The following is a 12,442-nucleotide window of genomic DNA, read 5'->3' as shown; positions in this document are numbered from 1 at the left end:
CTGTTTTTTGCAAGGTAAGTCAGTATGACTGTGCCAACACTTTATATTAATGCTTTTCTTGAAAATTCAACAATACCATTTAATGTATTCCTACATGTTTACCATTTTATATCAAATTGACATTCTATCATTCATGGCCACATTTATTGTTATTGACAAGAAGTTACTATGCATTTTTTATTACACATAAAACAATAAAAAGTGACAAACAATAAAAAGTGACAAAGTGAAAAGGAATTCATACTATGGGAATGAGAGACGCGGCGGTAATATATAATTAAGGTACTCACGCTTTCCGCGAAGCTGTTCTATATTATTTTCTATTAATTTCGGTAGCCACTGCCGCCATCCTCGTTGGAATTCGTTGTGTTGTTGCTTGGCACATTTCTGTTGTTTTTTTCCTAAATCGCCGCTAGGTGTGCTGCTGCTGCCTGTATGTCTGCATATATGTTGTCTGCTGTTCACCGATGTTAATTGCTGCAGTAACAGAAGCCAGGCATGGTGTGCCTGGCCACAATCTATGTTCAGTTCATGGTTGTAGTGCATGATGGTCTGTGTTTCTTTGATTTTTATGCCTTTGAGAGTGTGTGCTTTGTATTTGACATGTACTTTCTCAATTTTATGGTTGTGGAATTTGATATGCTTGGCAAGTCCACTGGTGGGTTGGGCAGTTTTTGCATTTGATAGGTGCTGCTGAAATATCTTACTGATGGATCTGCCGATGTAATGAGCCTTGCACTCGCATTCAGCATCATAGACACCTGGATTGTTGAGGGGGGAGAGTAAGTACCCTTTATGTTTGTTTATTTGGTCAGCTATTTTGGAGGTTGGTTTGTGTGCTATTTGGACTCCTACAGTACCATCGCAAAGGACCCCACAGACAGATACAGCAAAACAGTGACCACAAATTTCTCCTCAACCCCCACCCATCACCCGCCATTGTTTATGGAATCCCCAAAACACATAAACCAGGAATTTCCTTGCGCCTCATAATAGCTGGCTTCAACCACCCTACCATACATCTTACCAACTGGCTCAAAAACAAAATATCTCAATTCAACCACAAGCTCTCATATGTATTTCGCCACACTGCCAAAAACTTGACAACATACATAGTGCAAGCAGATAGTGCTAAAATCGCAAGCATTGACATAGTGGACATGTATAATTAATTCAATACCCATAAACCTAGCCCTAACATCAGTTGAAAGGTGGCTGACCATAAATAAAGTCCCCGCACTGGAAATAACCGGTTTGCTAGAAGTGTGCTTAAGACACAATTACTTTCAATTTGATAATAATTGCTATGAGCAATCTGTAGGCCTTTTCATGGGAAACCCACTATCGTCTCCCATAGCAAACATAGTAATGCATTTGGCTGAAAAAAGTATACTCCAAACTCCAGAACTCGAATCCATCAGATATGAACGATACGCGGATGAGACCATAGTCATATACAAAAAACCCGTTGTTGGGAAAACTAGATAGCATCCACCCCAGACTAAAATTCACCATAGAACATGAAAAGCAGGACAAAATAAATTCTTGGACCTCACCATCAGTGGCGGGGGCAACAAATTCACAACCACAGTTTTCAGAAAACGAGATGCAGGCAACCAATATATCCATGCACTATCCAACCATCCACCCAAGCAAAAGGCCAACATATGGCTAAAACATCTTCCAAAGAGCCTTCTCCTACTCCTACTGTTCCAGAGAAGAAGACCTGAGGGATGAGATAGGAACCATCATAGTTCCACTATCGCAACCAGATCCCAGTAGCAAAACTAAGTGATCTGCCTTTCCCTACCATCCTACCACATCCAACTGCCTTACCCTCCGCCCCTACAACATCCAAATAGCACACAAACCAACCTCCAAAATAGCTGACCAAATAAACAAACATAAAGGGTACTTACTCTCCCCCCTCAACAATCCAGGTGTCTATGATGCTGAATGCGAGTGCAAGGCTCATTACATCGGCAGATCCATCAGTAAGATATTTCAGCAGCACCTATCAAATGCAAAAACTGCCCAACCCACCAGTGGACTTGCCAAGCATATCAAATTCCACAACCATAAAATTGAGAAAGTACATGTCAAATACAAAGCACACACTCTCAAAGGCATAAAAATCAAAGAAACACAGACCATCATGCACTACAACCATGAACTGAACATAGATTGTGGCCAGGCACACCATGCCTGGCTTCTGTTACTGCAGCAATTTACACTGGTGAACAGCAGACATATAGGCAACAGCAGCACACCTAACGGCGATTTAGGAAAAAACAACAGAAACGTGCCAAGCAACAACACAACGAATTCCAACAAGGATGGTGACAGTGGCTACCGAAATTAATAGAAAATAATGTAAAACAGCTTCGCGGAAACTTGAGGGAAAAGGAAATTAAAAACTATTAACTGGAATATGGGATTAGGAGAACTATCAGTAATTTTACTTATAAACTGATGTGTCAATATTCACAAACTTCCAGTACATAACAAGTAGAAATTCTTTGCTAATTGATGCAATTACAGTATTCTACTCATGTATTGTATTGTAAGTAGGGAGTGAATTTTTAGGTAAAAACATATTTATCTTGTTGCTTTGGAAGTCTGCCATACTCGGTAGGAAGTTGGCCATATGGCTGCAATACAATCTGCAAAGTCTTATTTCAGAAAGAAATGCATAATTTAACCTTTAGCACATCAAACACATCTCTTGGTAATGAACATGAAATGGACATATTTTAGACATTCCAGCCAAAAAGTTTCTGAATTTTTTGTGTAAATGTAAATTTTGGAGTAAATGCACAAAATAGACAAATACAATGTAAATTAGAAAATTACTATACTATTTGGGACTCCACAACACACCAATCACTACTGCTACAGTGCCTATAATGAAGCTGTACTACTGACCTACAGTTTAAAGTGGGATCCAAACTACTATAAACTACTATGTGTCTCCACCGAGTATTGAACTTGGGGCCCCATCATTACAAGGCCCCCGACATGTTGTTGAAATTTATGGTGAAAGTTTGCAAGACATCCCTCATTTCAAATATGCATGTCTGACTACGAGCGATGTGGAAAGGTTTAAGTTTTTTTGTTTTTGTTTTACAATATATGTTATTGTTGCTCATTGCATCTAAATCTAAAGATTTGGGGGATCGTAGATAGGCTAATCCAGCCTCGAGCCCTCGCTAAGCGAGATTGACATCTGTACCAGTAAAGGGGGGCTATCCCTTGTGAAATAAGAACAACACTTACGATAAGATTTAAACACTTCAATTGACTGGTCTGGCAGGGGTGAGAGAGAATGATAGACAAGGATATAGGAACGTTCGTTACCTGTAGTACTTGATGTGAAGATCATCTCGAAGATTCGTAGATACCACACTCCTAAAATAAACTATGATAACCCACTACTCCTCCCTGTAACTCCTTTTGTATCGATCGGTAAGTAAGAGGAAACAATTATTCATGCCATAACTTCTTAGTACAACTGCTAGTATAACTCTGAGGCAACGACTGTGTTCGCGATAGATTTCCAATACCAACTGAACTGAGAAATATTCTCTCGAGCTATTTAACTGAAATTCGAACTTTCGATTGCTAAAATCCGCTGGCTCGGAGCGTCCCTTGCCAATGGCCATTTCTGAGCCTAAACGCTGATTTACTGATTTTCATATTCTTCCGGCCTAGTGCAATGTCAGCAAAGTTTTACAACTCCACTGAAGGTCGCTAGCGTGATTTGCTTTGAAGAAGCTATTTTCCAACACTTCAGCGGGACCCCTTTTTATAACATGATTAGCTTCTTTATTTATGATGCCCGGGGTCCTGGGTTCGAATCACGCCTGTGACGTGATACGATTGTAATCAACAGAATTCAACAAAAACAACTAACATCCTGCTGTTACTGGTGAGTATCTATTTATTTGTTTGATATATTGTATGAAAATATTTTCTACTTCTAGCCACATGTGTCCAATGTTTTTCGAACCTAAAAAATAAATATTCTTCTACTTTTAGCACCTAAAAATCCACTTCCTAATTATAAGTGTATTTATCAGTGAAAAAAATACGTACCTGCAATATGGCTGAACAATGAGCACAACCCAACATACACATGTTCAGCAAAAAACTCATTCCACTCAGTAAGGAGTTCTTGTGGGTATCTTTCTCTTTCCACTTCTTCCGTTAATTTACCCATGAAAGCTGTTACAGAAGAAATCAACTGGCACAGTGACGACATGCATGCCACGACATACTTATTATTTGGTATGTGTTTCATAGTTAATCCAATACTTTTCGCCCAAGAAGCAAGAGAGCATAGGATGAAATCCCAATGATGATTTTGTATGACTGAAGGCACTTTGTTCACAATAGTTCTGAGGTACTGAGTCAACTGAATTATCAGATGAATCTCCTTCAATTCACGGGAGCCCATATCACTGAAATCATAAAAACAAACCACGATGTAACAAATATAAATTGCCAAAGTTCAACACAATGTTTAAATAACATTACTGTAACTGCTACTTTAGATACTCCTTAATGGGTCTGGACCTCCCCCATGTGGCAGTCAAATGTGCCACAGAGGCTTACAGGGTCTGTCAAAAAGATCTGATGGATTATGAAATAAAACTACTCTGTTGTGTGAATAGCTACAAAGTATTGCATTGTATCCTTGAATACAGATATCTGTGTCATTTACAAAAGTAAAAGAGGGGAAGTCGGCGAACATACCTTGGGAATTTTTTTTTAAAAAAATCGTCCAAATGATGACCATTTCTGTGGATGCACTTTGTGAGTCTGTCTGTGAAGCTCTGCAAAGTTTGCTAAATCATTACTGGGGGCATGGTGTTAATTTGGCACCAAATCGCTTCTTTCTGATCGGAAACCATATTGCTGTTGGCAATTGCCATTGATGTCCTCACTGTATGTGATGTTGCCCCATCCTGTTGGAACTATACTTGGCGTACTCTGCCAAGTTCTGGTCCCTGGTAATTGTGCAACATTGAAACGTAGCAATTTGAATTGACAGTAACAGTACGACTAAATGAAATACAGGCCAAGGACCAACATCACCGTTGCAAACTTGGCCATGTAGACAAAACACTGAAGTGACGTCTGAACCTTGGCTGAGTATTCACTACAGATTCGTTACTTTTTTAAAAAATGTCTCCATGGCAAATGCCCAATGCAGTCAAACCTCGATTTTATGTTTTCAGGGGCCTATAAATAAAATGCGGGAAACGTAAAAAGCAGGAAAGCATAAGGGAGAGGTGAAACTCAAGTGTCAGTAAGAAATGACTACAGAAGCGACTTTTTAGGGGGAATATTGTATCAAAAATTATTCAACAACAAGCAAGAAGTATGATAATGAATTTCTAAGGAAAAAAAGCAAGACGTGCTGTGAAAGTCAATGACGGATTATCAGGACCCAGTTTCAAGGGTAGGGACAGTGGATGACTGCTTCTAACTGCCGCCTATTAGGTCCAGTTCATGCATCTAATTGTGAGAGATCTGTTTACTCTGTAAACTGGTAATTAGTTGCTATTTTTAGAAGTCTCGGATAATTGGAGTGGGGGGGGGGGGTGTTGATCATTTATACGAGGCTTGTCTAGAAAGTAAAGATACAAACACATTTGCACATTAGGGGAAAAATGTGTACCAAAGTTGGCAACACTGGCAGTAACCGTGGTCCATACGACGAGGATTGGGAGTCGTGAGTGCTGCGCTGAGTCTTGTACGAGGAACTCGCGTTGGAAATGGCAGCAGCGATACCGAATCCCGCCAAGTGCGAAGTGCACGCCGTGATCAAGTTTTTGCAGGCACAAGGAAAGCGTTCATCGGAGATCCACTGAGAAATTGTGACTGTGTACGGGAACGTAATAAATCGTCAAAATTTGGCAAAATGGTGCCGTGCCTTCGCAGAAGGTCGACGTGATGTTCATGATGAGGAGAGAAGTGGGAGGCCGTCCGTAATCACAGACGACCTTCGCAATCGTATTGAAGCAGAGGTGTGTGCGAATAGGCAGGTGACAATTCAAGAATTGTGTGTGATGTTTCCTGACAGTTCGAAAACCATTATTCATGAAGTTGTGAGTGGGTTAGGGTACAGAAAGTTGTGTGCACGCTGGGTCCCAAAACATTTAACTGACGAACACAAAACCAAACGACTGGGATATGAACTGGACTCGCTATGCAGAAGAGGGAGAAGCATTCCTGGACTCCATTGTGACAGGTGATGAAACAAGGGTGTTCCACCATACGCCTGAATCCAAGCAGCAGTCACTGCTGTGGTGCCATACCCATTCTCCAAAAGCCAAAAAATTCAAAACGTCAATTTCAACCTGCAAGCTGATGGCAACCGTTTTCTGGGATCGCCACCGCATCCTGCTGGTGAAATTCATGCCGCCTGGAAGAACAATTAATGCTGAAACCTACTGCCAGACTTTGAAACATCTTCGATGTGCAATTCAAAACAAACTGAGAGGCATGTTGTCACATGGAATCCGCTTTATTCATGACAACGCCTGCCCCCATGCAGTGAATGTCACCAAGGATCTGCTTGCACAGTTTCAATGGGAGGTCCTTCACCATCCGCCATACAGCCCTGACCTTGCACCCAGCGACTGCCACCTGTTCCTGTACCTCAAGAAAAATCTTGGTGGAAAACACTTTGCCGACAACAATGAAGTCAGGGAAGAAGTCACAAATTGGTTCCAGATGCAGGTGGCAGATTTCTACTATTCAGGGATACAAAAACTTGTTCAGAGTCTGAACAAATGTTTGGACAATGGTGGCACTTATGTGGAGAAATAGCCTCTGTATCAGTGTATCAAGTGTAATTGCGAACAATACATTTATTTTATATCTTATTTTTGGTTTGTATCTTTACTTTCCGGACAAGCCTCGTACCTGGGAACCAAGCATTTTATTATTGGATTTAGAAGTCTTGCAGAGGGCAATAGTTTCCCCATAAATAACGTGTTTCACTTTTTTTCTAATTCTTTTTTTGTCTTCCCGTCACTGTTTAATATTGCCTGATTTTCTTTCAACACGTGAATCCTTCCCAAGCGGTGATTATATTATTCTTAGCATCATGTGCATTTTCTTCGTGCACTGCTCTGTTTGTTCAAGGTGTTTATCAGATGGAAGAGCAAGAAGAAAAAAAAAATAGGTTGTCCTTTTTTTTAACTCCTCACTTTGCATCTGGTGCTCCTGTTTCCTAACCCTCAAAGCAAAACAACCTTGGGAGGCAAGATTCAAAACAATGCCACTTTTCTTTCCTTCACAGTGTATGAGTCAGTCATTGCTCTGCAGCCTCGAGACAAAAACATTGGCACCTGTTACCAGCTGCCTGCTGCTCATAGTCACCCCTCAGACCAGTTTGTAATGGGAGGAATGCAGTTGAACAAGTCTTATCAGAAGTGTGCTCATTCCAGGCCAAGTTGCAGAAAGAAAGAAGGAGGGGGGGGAGAATGATCACTGATTAGAATCTCTCTCATGCTGTCATGTCAATGGTTCAGACATATATTATGTTAACTGGTTAAGATTGTCTTGTGTAAGGGGCTGTCACTTCCACACGAGCAAGAAAATCAGGGCAGAAATACTTGGCAATGCCCCATGACAGATTATGTTTGCAGCAGGTTTTATATATTAATCCACTCGAGAACGGCACTCAGCATCTCCATGCCAGTCTTGCTTAACCTGCGAGCTGTTCATATCACAGACAGTGAGAAAATCGGCAGTATTGCAGCAGAACTATATTCTGCATGCACGTTTGGTTCTATGTATGCAATAAGTTGCTGCAAACTTAACCTGTCGTGGGGCTTAGTAATGATACCGTAGGGGGCATGAGAAAATACCCCCCCCCCCTTTTTTGCAAATGAGAAAAGGGTGAAGGTTGTTTCCCTGCACTTTGCACCATGCCGTGAGGCATATATATATGGGGGGGTGTGGGAGATGGTGTGATCAGCACCATGCTCCAGTCACCTTTACCCCACATATTCTTATGTTTTTTTCCAATTTGAAGGTGATGTGATCAACACCATGCTTGGGCAGCCACCTTTCTCTTTTAGCCCAAATACGCATTCTAATGACATTTCGATGTGCACTAAATTTGGTTGCTCTCAGAAAATAATGCCGCACCCCTCGTTTATTCACTAATTTTTCCTGGCCCCATCACTTTACAACACAAGAGTTACGCAATATGCATAGAGAAAACATTCTCTGCCTCATGTAGAATAATAATTTATCCAACTTCACCCCCCCCCCCTTCCCACACATAATTCATTTGAAACAAATATTTTTCCGTCAGTGAGAAAAATATCGCCATATCTGCCCATAGATTGTGCATTTTCAGCTTCATTCTGATAACCAAATGATATAGCGTCCGCGAAAAAAAAATCAGATTAAAAATAATCGAACTAGATCCAATCATATTTCCTTAGGAATCTAAACAATTTCCCATTGAAGAAAAAGTGCCGTTGTTATCCGGTATGGCAAATCCTTAATTTTTTCCACTTTCAACGCAAACAAGAAGAAAGGAAAAGGTTTTATAAACAATTCCCCCCTCTTTTTTTCGTTCCTGTCAATTAGGAAGGATTCCGTAAATGTGTGGGCAAAGAAGCGAATGGTGATCCAGTCCCGTTGTCAATTTTCCACTCGCATTTTTGTGGAGGGGAAGGGCGAACAAAGACACCTCAGTCACACACATTGTGTCCAAACTCTATGGAAGGCATCATTTAGAGAGCATCGGTTTGGCAACAGTGCACTTGTCTGAACCTGCAGCAGAAGGATGGGCCTATTTCGTCTTCATGGGGAATGCAAGAAGTGCCATTTTCCCTTCCTGTCCCTCAGGGAGTTATGACAAATGCAACTTGTGCACCTTCTTCCCCCCCCCCCCTCCCTGGAGCCATGCCTGCTCTCTCTCTCCTCTAGCGCGAAAACCTAACTTCTGGAAGTTCAAGGTTGTGTGGGGAATGTGAAAGCAAGAGAAAGGAGGGAGGGAGGGAGGGAGAAGTCATGTGGTCAACAGAACAGGTTTCTGGCAAATTTTAAAACATCGTCACGGCTCGGAGAATGTATAAAGTGGGAAACGGGAGTTGGAGCGAATGTAAGATCGAGGTGAACATCCTATTATTTAACATGCCTTTTGCCGAGGCCTGACTGGATGAACGTATTAAGTGGGAAAACATATAATGCGGGAATGTATTATCGTGATTTCACTGTATTCCCCTTCTCTATGGTAACTGAAATGTCACACACACCACCACCACAATGACAATGCCATCTACCCTCCAGTCTAGTACTAGGAAACATAAAACCATCAGATCTTCTTGCCAGACCCCATATAAGGTAAAAACTCCACTTGGTGTGTCAATGGTATTCAATATGATATTTCAGCCAGTAATGGAAGCCAACTGAACTTTGAACTGAGGACAAAAGTCTATTTCTCAATGATACCAATGCTTAAATTGTAATTAGTTGTTCAAAATACGGCTTTAAAATATTCAAGAATTACCTCAGAATATTTAAATACGAGGGCAAATCGAAAAGTCTTTGCACCTAATTTTCTCTAGCTTGTTATTAGTGTTATTACAAAAGCAAGATATACGAGCCATGCAGTAGACTTTTTTTGGAACGGCCCTATTGTAACTTCCGATTTCTTTCAAGGCACGGTGCTGTTATCAGTTGGCAAAGATTGCCGGAGTGCTCAGGAAGTCCACGCCATATGAGCAGCAAAGTGTTATTAGTTTTTTATGGTGCAAAGGACAAACAGCCACAGATATCCACAGGGAAATGGAGCCAGTGTATGGGGACAAGTGTATATCAGTGCGAAGTGAGCAGTGGTGGTGCAAGGAGTTTGAAAATGGACGGGAAAATGTGGAGGACAATGAGCGATCGGGCCGATCTCGTTCCTCATTGACACCGGACAACATTACCCATGTTGATGAAATGGTGAAAGCTGATCAAGGTGATCATCTGAAGGACACACCACACCATGCTCTGCTGTTTTGACTCGGGAGTGTAATGCAGTATCCACCTTTAATCGCCAGTGACAATGAGTTCCAGGAAACTGTCACCCTCATCGACGTAATCCTGCAAATGGTTCATGACCATTCGCTTTCCCTTGTGGACATCATCAAGAAGCTTAGGAATCCACCGATATGACACCTTACGGTATCCCAAAGAATCGTGAACAATGTCGTAAACACTACCATAGGAAATGTCAAGTTCAGGGGCAATGTCCTTCAGATGAACACGTCAATCAGCTTTCACCATTCCATCAGCAAGGAACGAGGTTTGCCCGATCACTCATTGTCCTCCACATTTTCCCATCCATTTTCAAACTCCTTGCACTTCGAACTGATAAACACGTGTCTCCATACACAGGCTCCATTTCCCTGTGGATATCTGTGGCTGTTTGTCCTTTGCACCATAAAAAACGAATAACAATTCGCTGCTCATATGGTGTGGACTTCCTGAGCACACTGGCAATCTTTGCCAACTGATAACAGCACCGTGCCATGGAAGAAATCGGAAGTTACAATAGGGCTGTTCCAAGAAAAGCCTACTGCATCAATTGTATATCCCACTTTTATAATAACACTTATAACAAGCTAGAAAAATTAGGCACAAAGACTTTTCGATTTGCCCTCGTATATGTCATTGAATCAACAAGCTCATTTTTCAATCAATGCTATTGTAAAAAGAAAAAAATGAAAACTTCAATTTTGCATATTTCCAGGATAACTAAACTCTGCTAAAGTGTGACATGGCATTTTTGCAGACCTCAAGATATACCCAAATTCCTGAATAAATATCAGCATGAAAATTCAAACCCATATCAATACCACTAGTATCTGCTGATACATCAGTATCAGCTCAACACAAGAACTGCCAATTAAAAGGCATTAAGTGTACTTAATCTTAGTACTTCTTTCGATACTTAGATAATTACCATGAGAATAATAGAGGTCTTTCATTGATTTTCCTCCACCGCAAAATGATCTCCAGAGATCCAATAACAGCTTCTGTGCATGCAGACACATCTAAGTCTTTATGCTGTAGCACCTGGGTCAAAACTGATAAACTTGCATGGTTCTGAGGTACCAAATTTTCATTCTGAGCAAGTTTCCCCACTTCAACACACATGATATCAAATGCTTGTGACCACTGCAGATGTGGGATCAATACCTGAATGAAGAAAAACAAGTGTCAATTGCCAATATAGTATTCTCTTGGAACATATTAGGCATTAGTGAATGCAAGACAGTCCTTCGTACATAGTAAATTTTCTGAAACAGTAAAAACTCTAGGACTAACTATGAACTAGCAGCTTGATTGGTCTGAGAATGTAATGCAACAATGTGGCAAGACTTCCTCTCGCCTAAGTTAAACTTAGTGAAATCTCTTATCTTCCCTCTATTTGACTACAGTGATTTTTGTGTACAGTTCAAGAATAACAGAAAAGGTTACAATAAAAATATACACAGTTCAAAATGCATGTATTGGGTATGTATAAATAAAAACGAAGGAACACATTCTCCCTGTGCTTAATGAGCATGGAATTCTCTTCATGTTAGGTTAGGTTAATTTTATTCATGTTTTTGAAGAAAATTTATACGCAATTGAAACATACACCAATAATTCCTAGACAATTCTCAGAATTCAAGAAATTTCAGGGCAGTAGCATGCATAAGATATTAAATACTAGATAAAATGTATTTTTCATGTACATGGACATGCTAATAGGTTAGGTAATACCCAAGTTAAAAAGTGTCAATTGCCTGTGGAACACACATTTTTCACTTACAAAAATCAAGATAAACATCCTAACATTACATTAAATTGAGATTAAACATGTGGGAAGTTTAAAACTGATGCTTCATAATTGTTTGCATAAGGTTTGAATATAACAGATTGAAAATAACATGTCACTACTTGGGGAAAAAATGTAGATCAATAAAGCACGTGGAGAATAGCAGGTGCTAAGGTATAGCAGGATCTGCACCCCTTTCACATATATTCCAGTTTCTGATGGCATTTAAGTATAAGTTAAGCAAAAGTTCTTGATGGTAGGAAGCTAATTGAAACCCCACCCTCCATAACTCAATTTTGTACTGCACTGCTCTCTACTTCTGATTAAAACAAACATTATTCCGAAATGGTAAATACCTGAGCTACATGTAACTGCCATTCAGACCACTCATTTACATCCTGTAACAGTGTTTTGTAAACATCATCCAAGTTGTGGTTGCTTAAAATCTCAGTCATCCAAAAATGCAACATCTTTGCAGTCAATCCTCCTTGTTTTTTCACTCTGGAAATGAAAATAATGCATCATAAATATTAGTTTGCATTTGACCTTACTTACAATTCATGCAGTGCCATCATTATATTTGCTGTAAATTAGTACAGG

General features: G+C 40.3%; 1 protein-coding gene across 3 annotated transcripts in view; it reads right to left on the bottom strand.

Moving 5' to 3' along the window:
- Window positions 1-12,442, bottom strand: part of Ltn1 (E3 ubiquitin-protein ligase listerin) — a 123,071-nt gene that overhangs the window by 53,383 nt on the left and 57,246 nt on the right. For all 3 annotated transcript variants that reach the window (XM_083123974.1, XM_083123975.1, XM_083123976.1), the window contains exons 13-15: window positions 12,199-12,343; window positions 10,982-11,217; window positions 4,096-4,460 (exon numbers count right to left, since the gene is read on the bottom strand). In XM_083123974.1, the coding sequence (XP_082980100.1) occupies window positions 4,096-4,460; window positions 10,982-11,217; window positions 12,199-12,343 (746 nt within the window). The remainder of the gene's footprint in view (window positions 1-4,095; window positions 4,461-10,981; window positions 11,218-12,198; window positions 12,344-12,442) is intronic.

Source organism: Lepisma saccharinum, chromosome 6, assembly GCF_977018435.1.
Source record: "Lepisma saccharinum chromosome 6, izLepSacc3.1, whole genome shotgun sequence".
NCBI classification, from domain to species: domain Eukaryota; kingdom Metazoa; phylum Arthropoda; class Insecta; order Zygentoma; family Lepismatidae; genus Lepisma; species Lepisma saccharinum.
The sequence above is the reverse complement of the archived record's forward strand: the minus strand, read 5'-3'. Positions and strand labels throughout refer to the sequence as shown.